General features: G+C 46.2%; 2 protein-coding genes across 3 annotated transcripts in view; both read left to right on the top strand.

The window, feature by feature from the left end:
- LOC121544524 (ezrin-like) overlaps positions 1-11,658 on the top strand; it is a 33,692-nt gene extending 22,034 nt beyond the window's left edge. The window contains exons 8-14 of the mRNA XM_041854460.1: positions 751-847; positions 1,087-1,250; positions 2,464-2,594; positions 5,908-6,068; positions 8,811-8,903; positions 9,107-9,355; positions 11,421-11,658. Coding sequence (XP_041710394.1) covers positions 751-847; positions 1,087-1,250; positions 2,464-2,594; positions 5,908-6,068; positions 8,811-8,903; positions 9,107-9,355; positions 11,421-11,585 — 1,060 coding nt within the window. The 3' untranslated portion in view covers positions 11,586-11,658. The remainder of the gene's footprint in view (positions 1-750; positions 848-1,086; positions 1,251-2,463; positions 2,595-5,907; positions 6,069-8,810; positions 8,904-9,106; positions 9,356-11,420) is intronic.
- A 1,916-nt stretch (positions 11,659-13,574) lies between these two features.
- Positions 13,575-19,671, top strand: kcnk3b (potassium channel, subfamily K, member 3b). 2 transcript variants are annotated; one of them, XM_041854458.2, is made up of 3 exons: positions 13,575-14,021; positions 14,106-14,193; positions 16,645-19,671. In XM_041854458.2, exons 2-3 carry the CDS (start codon positions 14,148-14,150, stop codon positions 17,568-17,570), a joined length of 972 nt encoding a protein of 323 aa, XP_041710392.1. In that variant the 5' UTR covers positions 13,575-14,021; positions 14,106-14,147; the 3' UTR covers positions 17,571-19,671. The 2 variants fall into 2 exon arrangements, with proteins under 2 accessions (XP_041710392.1, XP_041710393.1); XM_041854459.1 differs by lacking the exons at positions 13,575-14,021; positions 14,106-14,193 and adding an exon at positions 14,875-15,619.
- The last annotated feature ends 6,308 nt before the right edge of the window (positions 19,672-25,979 follow it).

Genomic DNA, 25,979 nt, shown 5'->3' with positions numbered 1-25,979 from the left:
ACTCTACTATACTCTACCTCTACTCTACCTCTACTCTACCTCTACCTCTACTCTACCTCTACTCTACTATACTCTACCTCTACTCTACCTCTACTCTACCTCTACTCTACTTCTACCTCTACTCTACCTCTACCTCTACCTCTACTCTACCTCTACTCTACCTCTACTCTACCTCTACCTCTACTCTACCTCTACTCTACCTCTACTCTACTCTACTCTACCTCTACTCTACTCTACCTCTACTCTACTCTACCTCTACTCTACTCTACCTCTACTCTACCTCTACTCTACCTCTACCTCTACTCTACCTCTACTCTACCTCTACCTCTACTCTACCTCTACTCTACCTCTACTCTACTCTACCTCTACTCTACTCTACCTCTACTCTACCTCTACTCTACCTCTACTCTACCTCTACCTCTACTCTACCTCTACTCTACCTCTACTCTACTCTACTCTACCTCTACTCTACTCTACCTCTACTCTACCTCTACTCTACCTCTACTCTACCTCTACTCTACTCTACCTCTACTCTACCTCTACTCTATGCCTGCTAACTGTAATCTACTTCTCCCTTCAGTCTCTAGCCTACTGTCAGCTAACATCAACCATGACCAGCTGGTTGTTGTTGTTATGGAGACGTCGTTACCCTAGTTCTCCTGACTCATCCATACAGTGTTGATTACAGTATGATATAATAGTACCTTAAAGGAGTCACACAACGCTTTGTTTGTTTGTTCTCTCTTCCAGACTGACTCCAAAGATCGGCTTTCCCTGGAGTGAAATTAGGAACATTTCATTCAATGATAAAAAGTTCATCATCAAACCCATTGATAAGAAAGCTCCCGTAAGTCCTGTAGTAGAATATTCCCTTAATGTCAGTCAAGTTACTGGTCTTCTTTAGTACAGCACTTCAGAGACCGAGAGAGTGTAAAAAAGTGTGTGTGTGTGTGTGTGTGTGCGTGAGATCGAGTGAGAGCGCGTGAGAGAGGGAGAGTGAGATTGAGAGAAAAAGAGAGAGAGAGAGAGAGAGAGATGGAGATTAAGAGAGAGGTTTAATAAAACCCAACATATGTATATTCTCAGGATTTTGTGTTCTACGCTCCTCGGCTGGGCATGAATAAGCGTATCCTGGCTCTGTGCATGGGGAACCATGAGCTATACATGAGACGCAGGAAGCCGGACACCATCGAGGTGCAGCAGATGAAGACTAAGGCCAGGGAGGAGAAACACCAGAAACAGATGGAAAGGTGAGAGACAGGACCACACCTTCACCTGTGCACACCTGTACGCAGTAGCAAAACAGACTGCTTTACTGAAATCTGTATGCTATTTGCAGTAGGTGGATCCGTATATCACTGTTATTTGATGTAGAGCTAGCATTTACCACCTCATGGACTCTCAGTCCTTGCATCTATGAATTTGAGAGTGGTTATATTTCTCCAGCCCCATCACTCAGCTTTATAGCATAACCTTTATATAAAATATTTATAGCAAACAAGCAAAAAGTGTTGCTAGTTTATTATCCATTACATTTTTACATTTGACATTTTAGTCATTTAGCAGACGCTCTTATCCAGAGCGACTTACAGTTAGTGAATACATTTTCTTTTTAATTCACCCTCCTGTACCCCTTCTTCACCCTCCTGTACTGACCTTCACCCTCCTGTACCCCACCTTCACCCTCCTGTACTGACCTTCACCCTCCTGTACCCCACCTTCACCCTCCTGTACCCTTCTTCACCCTCCTGTACTGACCTTCACCCTCCTGTACCCCACCTTCACCCTCCTGTACTGACCTTCACCCTCCTGTACTGACCTTCACCCTCCTGTACCCCACCTTCACCCTCCTGTACTGACCTTCACCCTCCTGTACCCCATCTTCACCCTCCTGTACTGACCTTCACCCTCCTGTACCCCACCTTCACCCTCCTGTACTGACCTTCACCCTCCTGTACCCCACCTTCACCCTCCTGTACCCCACCTTCACCCTCCTGTACCCTTCTTCACCCTCCTGTACTGACCTTCACCCTCCTGTACTGACCTTCACCCTCCTGTACTGACCTTCACCCTCCTGTACCCCACCTTCACCCTCCTGTACCCCACCTTCACCCTCCTGTACCCTTCTTCACCCTCCTGTACTGACCTTCACCCTCCTGTACCCCACCTTCACCCTCCTGTACTGACCTTCACCCTCCTGTACCCCACCTTCACCCTCCTGTACTGACCTTCACCCTCCTGTACCCTTCTTCACCCTCCTGTACTGACCTTCACCCTCCTGTACCCCACATTCATCCTCCTGTACCCCATCTTCACCCTCCTGTACTGACCTTCACCCTCCTGTATCCCACCTTCACCCTCCTGTATCCCATCTTCACCCTCCTGTACCCACCTTCACCTTATCTGTGAACTGACAAAGATATATCAATATAAAAATCAGCAAGTCCCTACTCCTGTTTTCAGGGCCCAGCTGGAGAATGAGAAGAAGAAGCGGGAGGCCATGGAGAAAGAAAAGGATCAGATGGAGAGAGAGAAGCAGGACTTGATGCTGAGGCTGTACCAGTTTGAGGAGACAACCAAGAAGGCAGAGAAAGGTAAGGATATAGAAATGTAATATGGGTAAGGAAAGCAGGGTGCGCCACAGACCCCCATCCTTCATAGTCTAATCATTCATAGGAAAGCAGGGCGCGCCACAGACCCCCATCCTTCATAGTCTAATCATTCATAGGAAAGCAGGGCGCGCCACAGACCCCCATCCTTCATAGTCTAATCATTCATAGGAAAGCAGGGCGCGCCACAGACCCCCATCCTTCATAGTCTAATCATTCATAGACTTGACTGTCTGTAGAGATACTGCCATCTACTGTTGACTTGCTTCCCTTCAGACCTGGGCTGCATGCCAATAGTATCTCCTTCCTCCAGTCATTCACTACTTTCCACTCATATAAAGTCATTGGATTGGTGGAGGCACGGACTAGTGGGAGTTTCCACCATATTCCTTAGACCAAATATCAAATCAGAGGGGAAGTGAACACCTTGGGATAAATGAGAGATAATTGGGACATAGCCTTGCTCTTTATCAGGCCGAGTGAAGTTGAAACTCATGTATTATCTAGTCAGATCTTTGATTACAGAGAAAGAATCAAGATACCCTTTTAACTAGGAGTATAGCTTTCCTTGATCCCCCTACACTTGCCCTGGATAAAGTGAGTACACACTATTCGCTATATAATCCCAGTGGGAATTGAACCTACAACCTTTGGTGTTGCTAGTGCCACTCTTTTACCAGTTGAGCCACAGAAGACCACCCCTGGACCGGAGTATCTGTGTCCCCTACTGACAGCCTGCCTGTAGAGCGTCGTCTGGGCTGGTCTAGTGCCAGTGCTGCTGCTGCTGCCCCCAGACTATACAATGCCAAATCAAATCACATGCGCCGAATACAACGGGTGTAGACTTTACCGTGAAATGCTTGCTTACGAGCCCTTCCCAACGACGCAGAGTTAAACTAATTATAATAACAATTGTAACACAAGAGGAATAAAATACACAAGAATGAAGCTATATACAGGAAGTACCAGATCAATGTGGAGCTATATACAGGAAGTACCAGATCAATGTGGAGCTATATACAGGAAGTACCAGATCAATGTGGAGCTATATACAGGAAGTACCAGATCAATGTGGAGCTATATACAGGAAGTACCAGAACCAGATCAATGTGGAGCTATATACAGGAAGTACCAGATCAGTGTGGAGCTATATACAGGGAGTACCAGAACCAGTTCAGTGTGGAGCTATATACAGGAAGTACCAGAACCAGATCAATGTGGAGCTATATACAGGAAGTACCAGATCAGTGTGGAGCTATATACAGGAAGTACCAGTACCAGATCAATGTGGAGCTATATACAGGGAGTACCAGTACCAGATCAATGTGGAGCTATATACAGGGAGTACCAGTACCAGATCAATGTGGAGCTATATACAGGGACTACCAGTACCAGATCAATATGGAGCTATATACAGGGAGTACCAGTACCAGATCAAAGTGGAGCTATATACAGGAAGTACCAGATCAGTGTGGAGCTATATACAGGAAGTACCAGAACCAGATCAATATGGAGCTATATACAGGGAGTACCAGTACCAGATCAATGTGGAGCTATATACAGGGAGTACCAGTACCAGATCAATGTGGAGCTATATACAGGAAGTACCAGATCAGTGTGGAGCTATATACAGGGAGTACCAGAACCAGTTCAATGTGGAGCTATATACAGGAAGTACCAGAACCAGATCAATGTGGAGCTATATACAGGAAGTACCAGATCAGTGTGGAGCTATATACAGGAAGTACCAGAACCAGATCAATGTGGAGCTATATACAGGAAGTACCAGAACCAGATCAGTGTGGAGCTATATACAGGGAGTACCAGTACCAGATCAATGTGGAGCTATATACAGGAAGTACCAGAACCAGATCAATGTGGAGCTATATACAGGAAGTACCAGATCAGTGTGGAGCTATATACAGGGAGTACCAGAACCGGTTCAGTGTGGAGCTATATACAGGAAGTACCAGAACCAGATCAATGTGGAGCTATATACAGGAAGTACCAGATCAGTGTGGAGCTATATACAGGAAGTACCAGTACCAGATCAATGTGGAGCTATATACAGGGAGTACCAGATCAATGTGGAGCTATATACAGGAAGTACCAGTACCAGATCAATGTGGAGCTATATACAGGGAGTACCAGTACCAGATCAATGTGGAGCTATATACAGGGAGTACCAGTACCAGATCAATGTGGAGCTATATACAGGGAGTACCAGTACCAGATCAATGTGGAGCTATATACAGGGAGTACCAGTACCAGATCAATGTGGAGCTATATACAGGGAGTACCAGATCAATGTGGAGCTATATACAGGGAGTACCAGTACTAGATCAATGTGGAGCTATATACAGGAAGTACCAGTACCAGATCAATGTGCAGCTATATACAGGGAGTACCAGTACCAGATCAATGTGGAGCTATATACAGGGAGTACCAGTACCAGATCAATGTGGAGCTATATACAGGGAGTACCAGTACCAGATCAATGTGGAGCTATATACAGGGAGTACCAGTACCAGATCAATGTGGAGCTATATACAGGGAGTACCAGTACCAGATCAATGTGGAGCTATATACAGGGAGTACCAGTACCAGATCAATGTGGAGCTATATACAGGCAGTACCAGATCAATGTGGAGCTATATACAGGGAGTACCAGTATCAGATCAATGTGGAGCTATATACAGGGAGTACCAGTACCAGATCAATGTGGAGCTATATACAGGAAGTACCAGAACCAGATCAATGTGGAGCTATATACAGGAAGTACCAGATCAGTGTGGAGCTATATACAGGAAGTACCAGTACCATATCAATGTGGAGCTATATACAGGGAGTACCAGATCAATGTGGAGCTATATACAGGAAGTACCAGTACCAGATCAATGTGGAGCTATATACAGGGAGTACCAGTACCAGATCAATGTGGAGCTATATACAGGGAGTACCAGAACCAGATCAATGTGGAGCTATATACAGGGAGTACCAGAACCAGATCAATGTGCAGAGGTACGAGGAATTTGAGGTAGATATGTACATGAAGGCAGGGTAAAGTGACTAGGCATCAGGATAGATAATAATAAGGTATTTGAGGTAGATATGTACATGAAGGCAGGGTAAAGTGACTAGGCATCTGGATAGATAATAATAAGGTATTTGAGGTAGATATGTACATGAAGGCAGGGTAAAGTGACTAGGCATCTGGATAGATAATAATAAGGTATTTGAGGTAGATACAGTATATGTATTTGAATATTCTGTCTGTCTGTCTGTCTGTCTGTAACAGAACTGCAGGAGCAGCTGGAGAGAGCTATCCGTCTGGAAGAGGAGAGGAGGAGGGTGGAGAAGGATGCAGCCAGGCTGGAGGCTGAGAGGCAGACTGCTCTCCTGGCCAAAGAGGAGCTGGCCAGGGAGGCCAAGATTCAGCTAGAAAATCAGGAACAGCTGGTAAGTACAGTGGGATGAGTCAAGAGGACTTCTCTATAACTGCTTGATTGTTCTGGTCTTAATGTAAATTAGGGCTGGGAGTCGATTCCCAAAGTAATTGATTCCCGGTTCCTTGAACACACACATACAAACATCAACGACATCACCCTGCCCAGACCCACCTGTTCTCAGCCTTCATCTTCCGCTTCCTCTTCTTCTTCTTCTTCTTCTTCTTCTTCTTCTTCTTCTTCTTCTTCTTCTTCTTCTTCTTCTTCTTCTTTGACTCTCTAGGCTGCAGAGCTGGCAGAATACACTGTTAAGATCTGACACATTCTTCCTCTTTCTCTCTCTCTCTCTCTCTCTCTCTCTCTCTCTCTCTCTCTCTCTCTCTCTCTCTCTCTCTCTCTCTCTCTCTCTCTCTCTCTCTCTCTCTCTCTCTCTCTCTCTGTCTCTCTCTCTCTCTCTCTCTCTCTGTCTCTCTCTCTCTCTCTCTCTCTCTCTCGCTTTCTCTTTCTCTGTCTGTCTCTCTCTCTCTCTTTCTCTCTCTCTTTCTCTCTCTTTCTCTCTCTCTCTCTTTCTCTCTCTCTCTCGCTCAATTCAATTTCAATTCAAAGGTCTTTATTGGCATGGGAAACATATGTTTACATGTTTAAATAGATAATAAACAAAAGTGAAATAAACAATAAATATTAACAGTAAACATTACACTCAGAAGTTCCAAAAAAATAAAGACATTTCAAATGTCATATTATGTCTATATACAGTGTTGTAACAATGTGCAAATAGTTAAAGTACAAATGGAAAAATAAATAAACATAAATATGTATTTACAATGGTGTTTGTTCTTCACTGGTTGCCCTTTTTTTGTGGCAACAGGTCATAAATCTTGCTGCTGTGATATGTCACAAAATAGATAAGGGTTTATCAAAATTGGATTTGTTTTCTAATTCTTTGTGGGTCTGTGTAATCTGAGGGAAATATGTGTCTCTAATGTGGTCATACATTTGACAGGAGGTTAGGAAGTGCAGCTCAGTTTCCACCTCATTTTGTGGGCAGTGTGCACATAGCCTGTCTTCTCTTGAGAGCCAGGTCTGCCTACTTTCTCAATAGCAAGGCTATGCTCAATGAGTCTGTACATAGTCAAATATTTCCTTAATTTTGGGTCAGTCACAGTGGTCAGGTATTCTGCCACTGTGTACTCTCTGTTTAGGGCCAAATAGCATTCTAGTTTGCTCAGTATTTTTGTAAATTCTTTCCAATGTGTCAAGTAATTATCTTTTTGTTTTCTCATGATTTGGTTGGGTCTAATTGTCTTGCTGTCCTGGGGCTCTGTGGGGTCTGTTTGTGTTTGTGAACAGAGCCCCAGGACCAGCTTGCTTAGGGGACTCTTCTCCAGGTTCATCTCTCTGTAGGTGATGGCTTTGTTATGGAAGGTTTGAGAATCGCTTCCTTTTAGGTGTTTGTAGAATGTAACGGCTCTTTTCTGGATTTTGATAATTAGCGGGTATCGGCCTAATTCAGCTCTGCATGCATTATTTGGTGTTTTACATTGTACACAGGGGATATTTTTGCAGAATTCTGCATGCAGAGTCTCAATTTGATGTTTGTCCCATATTGTGAATTCTTGGTTGGTGAGCGGACCCCAGACCTCACAACCATAAAGGGCAATGGGTTCTATAACTGATTCAAGTATTTTTAGCCAGATCCTAATTGGTATGTCGAATTTTATGTTCCTTCTGATGGCATAGAAGGCCCTTTTTGCCTTGTCTCTCAGATCGTTCACAGCTTTGTGGAAGTTACCTGTGGCGCTGATGTTTAGGCCGAGGTATGCATCGTTTTTGTGTGCTCTAGGGCAACGGTATCTAGATGGAATTTGTATTTGTGGTCCACCATTATTTTTGTCTTACTGAGATTTACTGTCAGGGCCCAGGTCTGACAGAATCTGTGCAGAAGATCTAGGTGCTGCTGTAGGCCCTTCTTGGTTGGGGACAGAAGCACCAGATCATCAGCAAGCAGTAGAAATTTGACTTCAGATTCTAGTAGGGTGAGGCCGGGTGCTGCAGACTGTTCTAGTGCCCTCGCCAATTCGTTGATGTATATGTTGAAGAGGGTGGGGCTTAAGCTGCATCCCTGTCTTACCCCACGGCCCTGTAGAAATAAATGTGTGTGTTTTTTGCAAATTCTAACCACACACTTGTTGTTTGTGTACATGGATTTTACAACGTCGTATGTTTTTCCCCCAACCCCACTTTCCATCAATTTGTATAGCAGACCCTCATGCCAAATTGAGTCAAAAGCTTTTTTGAAATCAACAAAGCATGAGAAGACTTTGCCTTTGATTTGGTTTGTTTGTTTGTCAATTAGGGTGTGCAGGGTGAATACGTGGTCTGTCGTACGGTATTTAGGTAAAAAGCCAATTTGACATTTGCTCAGTACATTGTTTTCACTGAGGAAATGTACGAGTCTGCTGTTAATAATAACGCAGAGGATTTTTCCCAAGGTTGCTGTTGACGCATATATATATATATATATATATATATATATATATATATATATATATATATATAAATATCTCTCTGCAAAGGTGGCGCAATACACTGCTAAGATCTGACACATTTTCTCTCTCTCTCTCTCTCTCTCTCTCTCTCTCTCTCTCTCTCTCTCTCTCTCTCTCTCTCTCTCTCTCTCTCTCTCTCTCTCTCTCTCTCTCTCTCTCTCTCTCTCTCTCTCTCTCTCTCTCTCTCTCTCTCTTTCTCTCTTTAGGCTGCAGAGTTGGCAGAGTACACTGCTAAGATCGCCCTGTTGGAGGAGGCCAAGAGGATCCAGGAGGAAGAGGCCGAAACATGGCAGAACAGGGTGAGTCTCCTTCCCTTGGGCACCATCACAATGTCCTCATACACCTCATCTCTGAGGGATCAACTGAATGTGAAAGCCAAACCATAGTGATCCTTGCCAGCCAGTGACAACTGTTGATGTAAAATGGGCTTCATGAATCAATTCAATTGATTGAATTACTGATTGATTTGAACCTTTGTCTCTCTCTCTCTCTGTCCTGCCAGGCTAAGGAGGTGCAGGAGGATCTTCTGAAGACTAGGGAGGAGCTTCACCTGGTAATGGCCGCCCCCGCTGCCATCCCGGCCCCTCCCTCACCTGACAGCAGCCACAGCAGCCACAGCGACCAGGATGAAAGTGAGGAGAACAGCACCTATAGCGCTGAGCTGCAGCAGCAGGACGTTAACGACCAATGGGTGGAGGAGGAGCGCGTCACCGAGGCCGAGAAGAACAGACGCATCCAGGAACAACTAATGGTGAGTCTCAGTCCATCTGGGGCTCTGTGGGCTGTGGTCTCTGGGGTCCTGTGGGCTGTGGTCTCTGGGGTCCTGTGGTCTCTGGGGCCCTGTAGGCTGTCGTCTCTGGGGTCCTGTGGGCTGTGGTCTCTGGGGTCCTGTGGGCTGTGGTCTCTGGGGTCCTGTGGGCTGTGGTCTCTGGGGTCATGTGGTCTCTGGGACCCTGTAGGCTGTGGTCTCTGGAGCCCTGTGGGCTGTGGTCTCTGGGGTCCTGTGGGCTGTGGTCTCTGGGGTCCTGTGGGCTGTGGTCTCTGGGGCCCTGTGGGCTGTGGTCTCTGGGGTCATGTGGTCTCTGGGGCCCTGTAGGCTGTGGTCTCTGGAGCCCTGTGGGCTGTGGTCTCTGGGGTCCTGTGGGCTGTGGTCTCTGGGGTCCTGTGGTCTCTGGGGCCCTGTAGGCTGTGGTCTCTGGAGCCCTGTGGGCTGTGGTCTCTGGGGTCATGTGGTCTCTGGGGCCCTGTGGGCTGTGGTCTCTGGGGTCCTGTGGGCTGTGGTCTCTGGGGCCCTGTAGGCTGTGGTCTCTGGAGCCCTGTGGGCTGTTGTCTCTGGGGTCCTGTGGGCTGTGGTCTCTGGGGTCCTGTGGGCTGTGGTCTCTGGGGTCCTGTGGTCTCTGGGGCCCTGTAGGCTGTCGTCTCTGGGGCCCTGTGGACTGAGGTCTCTGGGGCCCTGTGGGCTGTGGTCTCTGGGGCCCTGTGGGCTGAAGTCTCTGGGGTCCTGTGGGCTGTCGTCTCTGGGGCCCTGTGGACTGTGGTCTCTGGAGCCCTGTGGGCTGTGGTCTCTGGGGTCCTGTGGGCTGTGGTCTCTGGGGTCCTGTGGGCTGTGGGCTGTGGTCTCTGGGGTCCTGTGGGCTGTGGTCTCTGGGGCCCTGTGGGCTGTGGTCTCTGGGGTCATGTGGTCTCTGGGGCCCTGTAGGCTGTGGTCTCTGGAGCCCTGTGGGCTGTGGTCTCTGGGGTCCTGTGGGCTGTGGTCTCTGGGGTCCTGTGGTCTCTGGGGCCCTGTAGGCTGTGGTCTCTGGAGCCCTGTGGGCTGTGGTCTCTGGGCTCATGTGGTCTCTGGGGCCCTGTGGGCTGTGGTCTCTGGGGTCCTGTGGGCTGTGGTCTCTGGGGTCCTGTGGGCTGTGGTCTCTGGGGCCCTGTAGGCTGTAGTCTCTGGAGCCCTGTAGGCTGTGGTCTCTGGGGTCCTGTGGGCTGTGGCCATTTGGGATGCAGCCTATGTCTAAATCTGGCTTTTAAAGTAACTGCCCAGTGTTTCCAGATTTCTATAAAATATTACCTAATTACTTACGATATGAGTGAAATAGTTTTCCTTACAAAAAATGTTAACTAAGTATGTTAAAAAGCAGCGTTTCTATGTTGGAATGGTGTGGGCGTAACCCAACAACAGTATGGTGTGGGCATATACCGGTCATTAAAAATATTCATGCAGGTAGACCGCTGATTGGCCAGCTCATCCTCCTCAGGGAGATGACATCATGTTCTATGAGGAAATAGCAAGCGTTATAAATTTACATTTACGTCATTTAGCAGACGCTCTTATCCAGAGCGACTTACAAATAGGTACATTCACCTTATAGCCAGTGGGATAACCACTTTACAATAATTATTATTATTTTTTGGTGGGGGGTGGTGGGTTGGGGTAAGGGGGGGGGGTAGAAGGATTACTTTATCCTATCCCAGGTATTCCTTAAAGAGGTGGGGTTTCAAATGTCTCCGGAAGGTGGTGAGTGACTCCGCTGTCCTGGCGTCGTGAGGGAGCTTGTTCCACCATTGGGGTGCCAGAGCAGCGAACAGTTTTGACTGGGCTGAGCGGGAACTATGCTTCCGCAGAGGAAGGGGAGCCAGCAGGCCAGAGGTGGATGAACGCAATGCCCTCGTTTGGGTGTAGGGACTGAATGGGAGCCTGAAGGTACGGAGGTGCCGTTCCCCTCACAGCTCCGTAGGCAAGCACCATGGTCTTGTAGTCCCTGAGTGCTGAGCTGGCCCAGAGCAGAGACATTATTAACCTTGTCTGTCTGTCTGTCTGTCTGTAGTCCCTGAGTGCTGAGCTGGCCCAGACCAGAGACGACACCATGAAGACCCAGAACGACCTGCTACACACGGAGAACGTCCGCGCTGGCCGAGACAAGTACAAGACCCTGCGGCAGATCCGTATGGGCAACACCAAGCAGAGAGTGGACGAGTTTGAAGCCTTGTAGACCACACACACACACAGAGAGACAGAGAGAGAGAGAGAGAGAGAGAGAGAGAGAGAGAGAGAGAGAGAGAGAGAGAGAGAGAGAGAGAGAGAGAGAGAGAGAGAGAGAGAGAGAGAGACAGAGAGAGAGAGAGAGAGAGAGAGAGAGAGACAGAGAGACAGAGAGAGAGAGAAGGTGGGAGAGGGGGAGGAGAGAGAGAGAGAGAGAGAGAGAGAGAGAGAAGAGGGGGGAGAGGGGGAGAGAGAGAGAGAGAGAGAGAGAGAGAGAGAGAGAGAGAGAGAGAGAGAGAGAGAGAGAGAGAGAGAGAGAGAGAGAGACAGAGAGACAGAGAGACAGACAGACAGACAGACAGACAGACAGACAGACAGACAGACAGACAGAGAGAGAGAGAGAGAGAGAGAGAGAGAGAGAGAGAGAGAGAGAGAGAGAGAGAGAGAGAGAGAGAAAGAGAGAGATATATTGAGATGGTCCTTGAGAAAACATGAAACAAAAAAACCTTCCTTGTTGGTCCATAGGAAGCTTTGCTAGAAGTAACGCCGCTCGCTGTTTAGCCAGTACCCAAACATCTCCAACTCCAACCCAACTGTAATCTCATTGAGGAAAGTCACAGTCTCAGACTGACTGATAGAGATCATGTTTATAACATTCAAAAAAACGAAAAACTTAGTTGTTTTTTTTTAGATCAATGATATTGTTGCCCTTTAAAATAGTTGATCATGAAACAAAGTAGTATCTAGTGTTTTTTTTAAATCCAAGCTTTGATGAGAAGGAATTCTCAAAGAGTAAATGAATGCTTCCTAATTTTATGACACATAATTTAGTCTCTTCAAAGGATTCAGGTGGGCGAGGGAAAGGGAGCGAGTCATTATTTCCAGATGATAATGAACCACCATACTGTTCATTTTATCTATTTTCTATTTTGAAAAGCTATGGAAGCTTATTAAGTAATCGGGTGTCTTGCAGACCCTGTCTCGATCTACAGGTACCAAAAGAAGAATGATTGAACGCACGTTATAAATATATTGATTACCAATCATATGTGATTACGCAATGACTTAACTGAGAAATGACTCAGTAGGCTGTGTTGATCAGAGGGTCCCTCCTTCCTTTGACATCTCATGGAAAATATAGTGTCCCAGATGGCACCCTATTCCCTATATAGTGCACTACTTTAGACCAGAGAATGGCACCCTATTCCCTATATAGTGCACTACTTTAGACCAGAGAATGGCACCCTATTCCCTATATAGTGCACTACTTTAGACCAGAGAATGGCACCCTATTCCCTATATAGTGCACTACTTTAGACCAGAGAATGGCCCCCTATTCCCTATATAGTGCACTACTTTAGACCAGAGAATGGCACCCTATTCCCTATATAGTGCACTACTTTAGACCAGAGAATGGCACCCTATTCCCTATATAGTGCACTACTTTAGACCAGAGAATGGCACCCTATTCCCTATATAGTGCACTACTTTAGACCAGAGAATGGCACCCTATTCCCTATATAGTGCACTACTTTAGACCAGAGAATGACACCCTATTCCCTATATAGTGCACTACTTTAGACCAGAGAATGGCACCCTATTCCCTATATAGTGCACTACTTTAGACCAGAGAATGGCACCCTATTCCCTATATAGTGCACTACTTTAGACCAGAGAATGACACCCTATTCCCTATATAGTGCACTACTTTAGACCAGAGAATGGCACCCTATTCCCCTATATAGTGCACTACTTTAGACCAGAGAATGGCACCCTATTCCCTATGTAGTGCACTACTATAGACCAGAGAATGGCACCCTATTCCCTATATAGTGCACTACTTTAGACCAGAGAATGGCACCCTATTCCCTATATAGTGCACTACTTTAGACCAGAGAATGGCACCCTATTCCCTATATAGTGCACTACTTTAGACCAGAGAATGGCACCCTATTCCCTATGTAGTGCACTACTTTAGACCAGAGAATGACACCCTATTCCCTATGTAGTGCACTACTTTAGACCAGAGAATGACACCCTATTCCCTATGTAGTGCACTACTTTAGACCAGAACCCGAGCACTTAATAGGGAAAAGGGGACGCCGGTAGTATTATTTATTAAATTTTGTCCATTAAACAGCATTTCGCCTGGGATGCAGCTGTATATTTAAGATAATCAATTGACTATAAAGATTGTAATGATGATGATTTATGATGTCTTGTGCCCATCATGTGCTCGGAAGAAGAACACATTGTCTTGGCCTCACACTGTACAATTAAAAAACATAAATCAAGTTTGTTTGATTTCTTCGTGTTTGTTCTTGAGGTAGAGCCTATTCATGAACTGGACAACAATACTTCATTTGACCTGAGCTGAAGGACAGTCAGGTGCTAAACAGTGAATTGTCATGGAAAGGATGTGGCTGCTTGTGTTAAAGGATAACAGGTATTTACAAGGGGGGGCAAGAGGGTTAGCAAATTACGTTGCTGGACAATTTATGAAGCGTGGACACCTTTTCTGTTTAAACAGACGCAGGGACAACACAGAGCCTCGGGATGGATAAAAGCACACATGAACAAATCTGATTTGAAAACCGCTTACAACTACTTGTTGAAAGGTAAAAATGATATAAGCTTCTGTAAATTCATACAGATTGAAAGATATTACACTCTTATTAAATAACAATATGAATTGTTTAGTTAACTTCAAATCTGATGAGCTATGTTTTCAGAATGAAAGGTGGCGCTGCTACGGGTATACATGCGCTAGATCGTTCCCGAGGCTAAGTCTGCCTATAGCCTACACGAACCTGATCATTCAGATATCTGAAATCTCAGATATATAATAATAATAATATGCCATTTAGCAGACGCTTTTATCCAAAGCGATGTACAGTCATGTGCGCATAAATTTTTACGTATGGGTGGTCCCGGGGATGGAACCCACTACCTTGGCGTTACAAGTGCCGTGCTCTACCAGCTGAGCTACAGAGGACCACTATCAATGTCTTTATATGTACATATATACATCTCAAAATGCTTGCAATTGTGCATCCCACAAACAGGTGTAACAACTGTAGGATACTAACCGTGTAGCCTAATTGTAACTACCAGTTAACATTAAATAGGCTAGGGAGACATTGTAAAGTGTGACTATAAATAAATAAACGTGTGTATTTTCAATGGCCCAGATTATATAGAGAATATATCTGGCCCCGTTCAGTGGAAAGGCAGATTATATAGAGAATATATCTGGTCCTGGTCAGTGGAAAGACAGACTATATAGAAAATATATCTGGTCCTGGTCAGTGGAAAGACAGATTGCTGTTGAATTGATGTTATAGCTACTGTCCACGTTGCAGCATCCATCCACGTCAGCTCTGCGCGCAGTAACACCCGGGACCAGAGCTACATCCATATGCTCCTGACGAGTTGACCAAATAGGGCGAGATATCCCATTGAGCCTTTGGGGTGGTGCTGAAAGAACAGATATCCCGTTCCGCCGTGGGAGTTGTACTGAAAGGACAGATATCCCGCTCCGCCGTGGGAGTTGTACTGAAAGGACAGATATCCCGCGGAGTTGAGCTGAAAGCACAGCTCCCCAGCTCTCAATCAACTGGAACCTCCGGTCGTGAAGGTTTTCTATAACCACAGAGTCCGTTAGGATGAGGAGAGTTACAAAGGGCATGATTCAATTAAAACCTAGTAGATGTTTATAAGACGAGCTGTCTGTCTCAGAGGGAACTAACTCTCCAGTCATCATGAAGAAGCAGAACGTACGGACCCTTGCTCTCATCATGAGCATCTTTACCTACCTGCTGGTCGGGGCAGCCGTCTTCGATACCTTGGAATCTAAACAGGAGAAAAGCCAAAAGAGAAAGCTGGACGAGAGGAAATTGGAGTTAATACGCAAATACAACTTGACCAAAGTGAACTTTGACGAGCTTGAAGTCGTGATGTTGCAACTGAAACCGCACAAAGCCGGGGTGCAGTGGAAATTCGCCGGATCTTTTTATTTCGCTATCACTGTGATAACTACAATAGGTAAGCTATGCTAGTGTCTGTTCAGGGGTTCTATTTGGTCAAGTTAATTTGAGAAAAAGTAGACCCGCTTATTTCTACCTTACACACATTTTTAGAGATTAGTATGTGTGTGTGTGTGTGCGTGTGCGTGCGTGTGCGTGTGTGTGCGTGTTTGTGTGCATGTGTGTGTGTGTGTATAATTCTTCATGCAGGTAGCAGTACCCTCATTCTGATGATAAATAGTGGTAGAACAGAAAAAGGCCCAATGATAGTGGCTTACAGTTGGTTGGCGTCATAAATGGCACCCTGTTCCCTATATAGTGCAGTACTACCAGAGTCAGGTCTAAAGTAGTGCACTATATAGGGAATAGGGTGCCATTTGGGACGTATGTAGGATGTCATGATTGACCTCTACCTGTCTACCTGATGTGTCCGATCAGCGTAGAGCCATGCTGCCCCCAGCTCGGACTCAGGGAAGGTGTTCTGCATGTTCTAATACACCTCTCCTCCTCTCCTCTCCTCTCCCTCTCCTCTCCTCTCCTCTCCTCTCCTCTCCTCTCCTCTCCTCTCCTCTCCTCTCCTCTCCTCTCCCTCTCCTTTCCTCTCCTCTCCTCTCCCTCTCTCCTCCTCTCTCCTCTCCTCTCCTCTCTCCCTCTCCTCTCCCTCTCCTCTCCTCTCCTCTCCTCTCCTCTCCTCTCCTCTCCTCTCCTCTCCTCTCCTCTCCTCTCCTGTCCTCTCCTGTCCTCTCCTGTCCTCTCCTCCTCTCCTGTCCTCTCCCTCTCCCTCTCTCCACCTCTCCTCTCCTCTCCCTCTCTCCTCCTCTCCTCTCTCCTCTTCTCCTTTCCTCTCTCCTCTCCTCTCTCCTCTCCTCTCCTCTCCTCTCCTCTCCCTCTCCTCTCCTCTCCTCTCCTCTCCTCTCCTCTCCTCTCCTCTCCTCTCCTCTCCTCTCCTCTCCTCTCCTCTCCTCTCCTCTCCTCTCCTCTCCTCTCCTCTCCTCTCCCTCTCTCCTCTTCTCCTTTCCTCTCTCCTCTCCTCTCCTCTCCCAGGGTACGGCCATGCTGCCCCCAGCACAGACTCAGGGAAGGTGTTCTGCATGTTCTACGCCCTCCTGGGGATCCCCCTCACCCTTGTCATGTTCCAGAGCATGGGAGAACGCATCAACACCCTGGTCCGCTTCCTCCTCCACCGGACCAAGCAGTGTCTGGGCCTGCGCCACACCGAGGTGTCCATGGCCAACATGGTGACCATCGGCTTCTTTTCCTGCATGTCCACGCTGTGTGTCGGGGCGGCGGCCTTCTCCCACTACGAGGGCTGGAGCTTCTTCCACGCCTACTACTACTGTTTCATCACCCTGACCACCATCGGGTTCGGGGACTACGTGGCGCTGCAGAAGGATCACGCCCTGCAGAACGACCCACGTTATGTGGCCTTCTGCTTCGTATACATCCTGACTGGACTCACCGTGATTGGAGCCTTCCTCAACCTGGTGGTGTTGAGGTTCCTGATGATGAACACGGAGGACGAGCGGCGGGACGCCGAGCAGAAGGCCCTCCTCTCCACGGGGGGTAAGAGGAACGCAGACGGCGGTCCGCCTGCTGTTTCTGTCTCCATTTCCTCCGCTACTCCCCTGGCCGCTACCGCCGGCAGCACCAAGCGAGGCCTGAAGGATGTGTACAGCGAGGTGCTGGGCTTCCAGACAGTGTGTTCATGTCTGTGGTACCGCAGCAGGGAGAATCTGCAGGGATCCATCCCCATGATGATCAACCAGGACCTGGGCTTCTCTGACCACTACATAGAGCGCTGCACCATGCTCTCGCCTCATTGTGACGTGCTGTCCCCTCACTACTGCGAGACAGGTGATACAGGATGTGTCTGCAGCCCTCACCAGTGCACCAGCATCAGTTCCATAGCTGCTGGTTTAAACTTTCTCACCCCGTTCAGGGCTTTCGCCAAGAGACGCAGCTCCGTCTAGACCAGACCAATTCAAATCTGGACATCGAAGCCAGTGCCACTGCTGATTTTTAATTGTTCCTCCTCTAATTAGGGAATGATTTAGACCTTTGACGCCAGGTGGGTGCAATTAATTATCAGGTAGAACAGAAAACCAGCAGGACTCCGGACCTCCAGGCTGGGGTTTGAAGATCCCCTGGTCGAGACTCAGTGATCAGGCCATATTAATTTAAGCACCAAACAGAAGAAAATCAGCCTAGAAACTGGGATGGACTACCTTGAACTTGTACAATAAGAAATGCTTGTTTGCGTTTTACGTTGCAAAACCTATTGCAACAGTGTGCCCTAATGAACGTCCCAGTAGTAGTCTACTGTGGTGCATCTCCATAGACACTGTGATCAATATCCTGCACTGATGTCCAGCTCGGCATGAACTGACACTGGCTTTTAGTTCTGGACTCATAGGACTCATTCTGTTATGTTTTACAAGATCACGGTTCTGGTGTGGCTCAGTTGTCGGTTCAACTCCTGCGAAGATCACATACACATACTAAAAATGTATGCTCTCACTGTAAGGACTGGATAGAAGTGTCTGCTAAGTGGTATGTTATGATTAAAGACCAGCCATCTTTTTAATCTCAGGCTATTTAGGTAAAAATCACAGCAGTCCTCTTGCACTGACAGAAACAGACACTAAGCTGTTGTAACTGAGGTAAGAACGTTCCGTAAGCTAAGTTCGCTCCACAGCCAGCTTGAAATGTCACCAATGCTGCTATCGAATCGGATCCTTTTCTATAGGACAACTGGTTGGTACGTTGTCAAGCACCACAGGTCCGAGCCCAGAAAAGAGACAGGGACAGTGGAGGAAGCGAAGCTGTTAGCAGCACACTGATGTCAGTTACACTGTGGTCCACTGACAAGCAATAAACACTTTTCAACCCATACGATCTAGTACACAATAAACACTTTTCAACCCATACGATCTAGTACACAATAAACATTTCAACCCATATGATCTAGTACACAATAAACACTCCAACCCATATGATCTAGTACACAATAAACATTTCAACCCATACGATCTAGTACACAATAAACACTTCAACCCATACGATCTAGTACACAATAAACACTTCAACCCATACGATCTAGTACACAATAAACATTTCAACCCATAAGATCTAGTACACAATAAACATTTCAACCCATATGATCTAGTACACAATAAACACTTTTCAACCCATATGATCTAGTACACAATAAACCCTTTTCAACCCATATGATCTAGTACACAATAAACACTTTTCAACCCATACGATCTAGTACACAATAAACACTTCAACCCATACGATCTAGTACACAATAAACACTTCAACCCATACGATCTAGTACACAATAAACACTTCAACCCATACGATCTAGTACACAATAATCACTTCAACCCATACGATCTAGTACACAATAAACACTTCAACCCATACGATCTAGTACACAATAAACACTTCAACCCATACGATCTAGTACACAATAAACACTTCAACCCATACGATCTAGTACACAATAAACACTTCAACCCATAAGATCTAGTACACAATAAACATTTCAACCCATATGATCTAGTACACAATAAACACTTTTCAACCCATATGATCTAGTACACAATAAACACTTTTCAACCCATATGATCTAGTACACAATAAACACTTTTCAACCCATTTGATCTAGTACACAATAAACACTTTTCAACCCATACGATCTAGTACACAATAAACACTTCAACCCATACGTTCTAGTACACAATAAACACTTAAACCCATACGATCTAGTACACAATAAACACTTCAACCCACACGATCTAGTACACAATAAACACTCCAACCCATACGATCTAGTACACAATAAACACTGTGGTCCACTGAAGAGCATTAAGCAAACTGACAAGCAATAGACCGTTCTATGTACTGTACGTTTACTCTGTTGTAGTGCAGAAATTGAATGAATTTAATCTATTGTTAATGATATTGCAATCATGTACTGTACATTTCCTGTATAATTCTGCTCGGCCACTATGAATGATTATCACTGTGGCAATCATTTATTTCTGATAATCTAATACATTTCAATTTAAAGAAAAAATGATGTTTCTTTGAACTCTCCAAGTATTAGAGATGTAAATAACTTCAGTTTATGTTGTTACTTTCTGCATCCTTTTCTCCTCACTTTAGCTTATCTCAGTGATCATTCACCAAGTACCAGCAACTTTAGCTTATCTCAATGATCATTCACCAAGTACCAGCAACTTTAGCTTATCTCAATGATCATTCACCAAGTACCAGCAACTTTAGCGTATCTCAATGATCATTCACCAAGTACCAGCAACTTTAGCTTATCTCAATGATCATTCACCAAGTACCAGCAACTTTAGCTTATCTCAATGATCATTCACCAAGTACCAGAAACTTTAGCTTATCTCAATGATCATTCACCAAGTACCAGCAACTTTAGCTTATCTCAATGATCATTCACCAAGTACCAGCAACTTTAGCGTATCGTATCTCAATGATCATTCACCAAGTACCAGCAACTTTAGCTTATCTCAATGATCATTCACCAAGTACCAGCAACTTTAGCTTATCTCAATGATCATTCACCAAGTACCAGCAACTTTAGCTTATCTCAATGATCATTCACCAAGTACCAGCAACTTTAGCTTATCTCAATGATCATTCACCAAGTACCAGCAACTTTAGCTTATCTCAATGATCATTCACCAAGTACCAGCAACTTTAGCGTATCTCAATGATCATTCACCAAGTACCAGCAACTTTAGCTTCTCTCAATGATCATTCACCAAGTACCAGCAACTTTAGCTTATCTCAATGATCATTCACCAAGTACCAATAACTTTAGCTTATCTCAATGATCATTCACCAAGTACCAGCAACTTTAGCTTATCTCAATGATCATTCACCAAGTACCACCAATTTAAGCTTATTTGACCAGATTTGTGCAAGCCTAATCTTGACAACCCAGAACCTAAACTATCCCGCAAACTACATAATCTGTCGACAAGAGATTAGTACAAACCAGGTCTGAATGTAAAGAAATGCACGAGAAACAACAGCATCATGTGAAACAACAGCAGTGACAGGTCCTGCGCCAAGACAGGTGGTTTCACCACAGGACCTCTGATGACAGGCCAGGTCCAGCTCTGTTTTTTCCAGCTACCGTACAACAGATCATCCCTACTGCACCACCCTCTGAGGTGTCATCATGCTGTCATCAACCTGTGCCAATGTACTGCATCACAACTAGCGTTGCAAAATTCCAGTAACTTTCCCAAAATGTCCAGGTTTTCCAAGGAATCTTAGTTGGAAGATTTTGCTATTCTAATCAGAACTAAAATAAGATTGGACATACAGTGTGTGTGTTGTGGTATTCTGGCGTTTAAATAGTATTTTATCTGAACTCGTAACGTAAAGGAAATGTTAAGTATTTTGTACTAGTTACAGTACATGGGTACAATCAGAGTTACACTACATGGGTACAATCAGAGTTACAGTACATGTATACAATCAGAGTTACAGTACATGGGTACAATCAGAGTTACAGTACATGGGTACAATCAGAGTTACACTACATGGGTACAATCAGAGTTACAGTACATGGGTACAATCAGAGTTACAGTACATGGGTACAATCAGAGTTACAGTACATGGGTACAATCAGAGTTACAGTACACGGATACAATCAGAGTTACACTACATGGGTACAATCAGAGTTACAGTACATGTATACAATCAGAGTTACAGTACATGGGTACAATCAGAGTTACAGTACATGGGTACAATCAGAGTTACAGTACATGGGTACAATCAGAGTTACAGTACATGGGTACAATCAGAGTTACAGTACATGGGTACAATCAGAGTTACAGTACTGACCAGTTTAGGTTTTTCCTGGTAATCAGGTTTGCTTGCCATCTCAACATCACGCCAAGCAGAGAGAGCTGGCTGTGTGCCCTACACTCTGCCTTCAGCCATTAGATCAGTGTTGCGGTCCCAAATGGCACCCTATTCCCTATATAGTGCACCTATTTTGACTAGGGCCCGTAGGCGTCCATTGGGCTCTGGTCAAAAGCAGTGTCCTATGGAATAGGGGTGCCATTTGGGATGAACACCTGACCAAAACAGCAACAGAAGGAGGATCCATTCAACAAATCCCTGTACTGCCTCCCTATGAAGAGAGCATCTGCTGTTTTCTGCTTGGACACAGACTTCGGTATTCATGTCAAAGACAGAAATAGTTTTACTGGGAAGGTCATTACATCATCACAGGAAGTCTTCTGCCTTGACCATATTAGGACAGTCTTTTTTTTGCTGATTGTAAGAGTTTACAGTGCATTCGGAAAGTATTCAGACCCCTTGACTTTTTCCACATTTTGTTACGTTACAGCCTTATTCTAAAATGGATTAAATCGTTTTTTCCCCTTATCAATCTATACACAATACCCCATAATGACAAAGCAAAAACAGGTTTTTAGAAGTTTTAGCAAATATATTACAAATAAAAACTGAACTGCCTGTCCATATCCAACAGACATGCATATCAATTCAGCAGGAAAAGATCATGAACCAACCTGATAGTCTACCAACAACCGTCAATGGTCCATCCATCCAATTCCGAACCAATGTCAGGGTAGACCACCTAGACAGCAACATGACAGGACCAATGTCAGGGTAGACCACCTAGACAGCAACATGACAGGACCAATGTCAGGGTAGACCACCTAGACAGCAACATGACAGGACCAATGTCAGGGTAGACCACCTAGACAGCAACATGACAGGACCAATGTCAGGGTAGACCACCTAGACAGCAACATGACAGGACCAATGTCAGGGTAGACCACCTAGACAGCAACATGACAGGACCAATGTCAGGGTAGACCACCTAGACAGCAACATGACAGGACCAATGTCAGGGTAGACCACCTAGACAGCAACATGACAGGACCAATGTCAGGGTAGACCACCTAGACAGCAACATGACAGGACCAATGTCAGGGTAGACCACCTAGACAGCAACATGACAGGACCAATGTCAGGGTAGACCACCTAGACAGCAACATGACAGGACCAATGTCAGGGTAGACCACCTAGACAGCAACATGACAGGACCAATGTCAGGGTAGACCACCTAGACAGCAACATGACAGGACCAATGTCAGGGTAGACCACCTAAACAGCAACATGACAGGACCAATGTCAGGGTAGACCACCTAGACAGCAACATGACAGGACCAATGTCAGGGTAGACCACCTAGATAGCAACATGACAGGACCAATGTCAGGTTAGACCACCTAGACAGCAACATGACAGGACCAATGTCAGGTTAGACCACCTAGACAGCAACATGACAGGACCAATGTCAGGGTAGACCACCTAGACAGCAACATGACAGGACCAATGTCAGGGTAGACCACCTAGACAGCAACATGACAGGACCAATGTCAGGGTAGACCACCTAGACAGCAACATGACAGGACCAATGTCAGGGTAGACCACCTAGACAGCAACATGACAGGACCAATGTCAGGGTAGACCACCTAGACAGCAACATGACAGGACCAATGTCAGGGTAGACCACCTAGACAGCAACATGACAGGACTAATGTCAGGGTACACCACCTAGACAGCAACATGACAGGACCAATGTCAGGGTAGACCACCTAGACAGCAACATGACAGGACCAATGTCAGGGTACACCACCTAGACAGCAACATGACAGGACCAATGTCAGGGTAGACCACCTAGACAGCAACATGACAGGACCAATGTCAGGGTAGACCACCTAGACAGCAACATGACAGGACCAATGTCAGGGTAGACCACCTAGACAGCAACATGACAGGACCAATGTCAGGGTAGACCACCTAGACAGCAACATGACAGGACCAATGTCAGGGTAGACCACCTAGACAGCAACATGACAGGACCAATGTCAGGGTAGACCACCTAGACAGCAACATGACAGGACCAATGTCAGGGTAGACCACCTAGACAGCAACATGACAGGACCAATGTCAGGGTAGACCACCTAGATAGCAACATGACAGGACCAATGTCAGGGTAGACCACCTAGACAGCAACATGACAGGACCAATGTCAGGGTAGACCACCTAGATAGCAACATGACAGGACCAATGTCAGGTTAGACCACCTAGACAGCAACATGACAGGACCAATGTCAGGGTAGACCACCTAGACAGCAACATGACAGGACCAATGTCAGGGTAGACCACCTAGACAGCAACATGACAGGACCAATGTCAGGGTAGACCACCTAGATAGCAACATGACAGGACCAATGTCAGGGTAGACCACCTAGATAGCAACATGACAGAACCAATGTCAGGGTAGACCACCTAGATAGCAACATGACAGAACCAATGTCAGGGTAGACCACCTAGACAGCAACATGACAGGACCAATGTCAGGGTAGACCACCTAGATAGCAACATGACAGGACCAATGTCAGGGTAGACCACCTAGATAGCAACATGACAGAACCAATGTCAGGTTAGACCACCTAGACAGCAACATGACAGGACCAATGTCAGGGTAGACCACCTAGACAGCAACATGACAGGACCAATGTCAGGGTAGACCACCTAGACAGCAACATGACAGGACCAATGTCAGGGTAGACCACCTAGACAGCAACATGACAGGACCAATGTCAGGGTAGACCACCTAGACAGCAACATGACAGGACCAATGTCAGGGTAGACCACCTAGACAGCAACATGACAGGACCAATGTCAGGGTAGACCACCTAGATAGCAACATGACAGGACCAATGTCAGGGTAGACCACCTAGACAGCAACATGACAGGACCAATGTCAGGGTACACCACCTAGACAGCAACATGACAGGACCAATGTCAGGGTAGACCACCTAGACAGCAACATGACAGGACCAATGTCAGGGTAGACCACCTAGACAGCAACATGACAGGACCAATGTCAGGGTAGACCACCTAGACAGCAACATGACAGGACCAATGTCAGGGTAGACCACCTAGACAGCAACATGACAGGACCAATGTCAGGGTAGACCACCTAGACAGCAACATGACAGGACCAATGTCAGGGTAGACCACCTAGACAGCAACATGACAGGACCAATGTCAGGGTAGACCACCTAGACAGCAACATGACAGGACCAATGTCAGGGTAGACCACCTAGATAGCAACATGACAGGACCAATGTCAGGGGTAGACCACCTAGACAGCAACATGACAGGACCAATGTCAGGGTAGACCACCTAGATAGCAACATGACAGGACCAATGTCAGGTTAGACCACCTAGACAGCAACATGACAGGACCAATGTCAGGGTAGACCACCTAGACAGCAACATGACAGGACCAATGTCAGGGTAGACCACCTAGACAGCAATATGACAGGACCAATGTCAGGGTAGACCACCTAGATAGCAACATGACAGGACCAATGTCAGGGTAGACCACCTAGATAGCAACATGACAGAACCAATGTCAGGGTAGACCACCTAGATAGCAACATGACAGAACCAATGTCAGGGTAGACCACCTAGACAGCAACATGACAGGACCAATGTCAGGGTAGACCACCTAGATAGCAACATGACAGGACCAATGTCAGGGTAGACCACCTAGATAGCAACATGACAGAACCAATGTCAGGTTAGACCACCTAGACAGCAACATGACAGGACCAATGTCAGGGTAGACCACCTAGACAGCAACATGACAGGACCAATGTCAGGTTAGACCACCTAGACAGCAACATGACAGGACCAATGTCAGGGTAGACCACCTAGACAGCAACATGACAGGACCAATGTCAGGGTAGACCACCTAGACAGCAACATGACAGGACCAATGTCAGGGTAGACCACCTAGACAGCAACATGACAGGACCAATGTCAGGGTAGACCACCTAGACAGCAACATGACAGGACCAATGTCAGGGTAGACCACCTAGACAGCAACATGACAGGACCAATGTCAGGGTAGACCACCTAGACAGCAACATGACAGGACCAATGTCAGGGTAGATCACCTAGACAGCAACATGACAGGACCAATGTCAGGGTAGACCACCTAGACAGCAACATGACAGGACCAATGTCAGGGTAGACCACCTAGACAGCAACATGACAGGACCAATGTCAGGGTAGACCACCTAGACAGCAACATGACAGGACCAATGTCAGGGTAGACCACCTAGACAGCAACATGACAGGACCAATGTCAGGGTAGACCACCTAGACAGCAACATGACAGGACCAATGTCAGGGTAGACCACCTAGACAGCAACATGACAGGACCAATGTCAGGGTAGACCACCTAGATAGCAACATGACAGGACCAATGTCAGGG

Source organism: Coregonus clupeaformis, chromosome 29, assembly GCF_020615455.1.
Source record: "Coregonus clupeaformis isolate EN_2021a chromosome 29, ASM2061545v1, whole genome shotgun sequence".
NCBI lineage: Eukaryota > Metazoa > Chordata > Actinopteri > Salmoniformes > Salmonidae > Coregonus > Coregonus clupeaformis.
Note: the sequence above shows the minus strand (reverse complement) of the source record. Positions and strands in the feature narration are given on the sequence as shown.

Coding starts and splice junctions, on each gene's coding strand:
- kcnk3b (XM_041854459.1), top strand. CDS start 15,337: ATGAAGAAGCAGAACGTACGGACCCTTGCTCTCATCATGAGCATCTTT. Junction 15,620..16,644: donor CACTGTGATAACTACAATAG/GTAAGCTATGCT, acceptor CTCCTCTCCCAG/GGTACGGCCATGCTGCCCCC.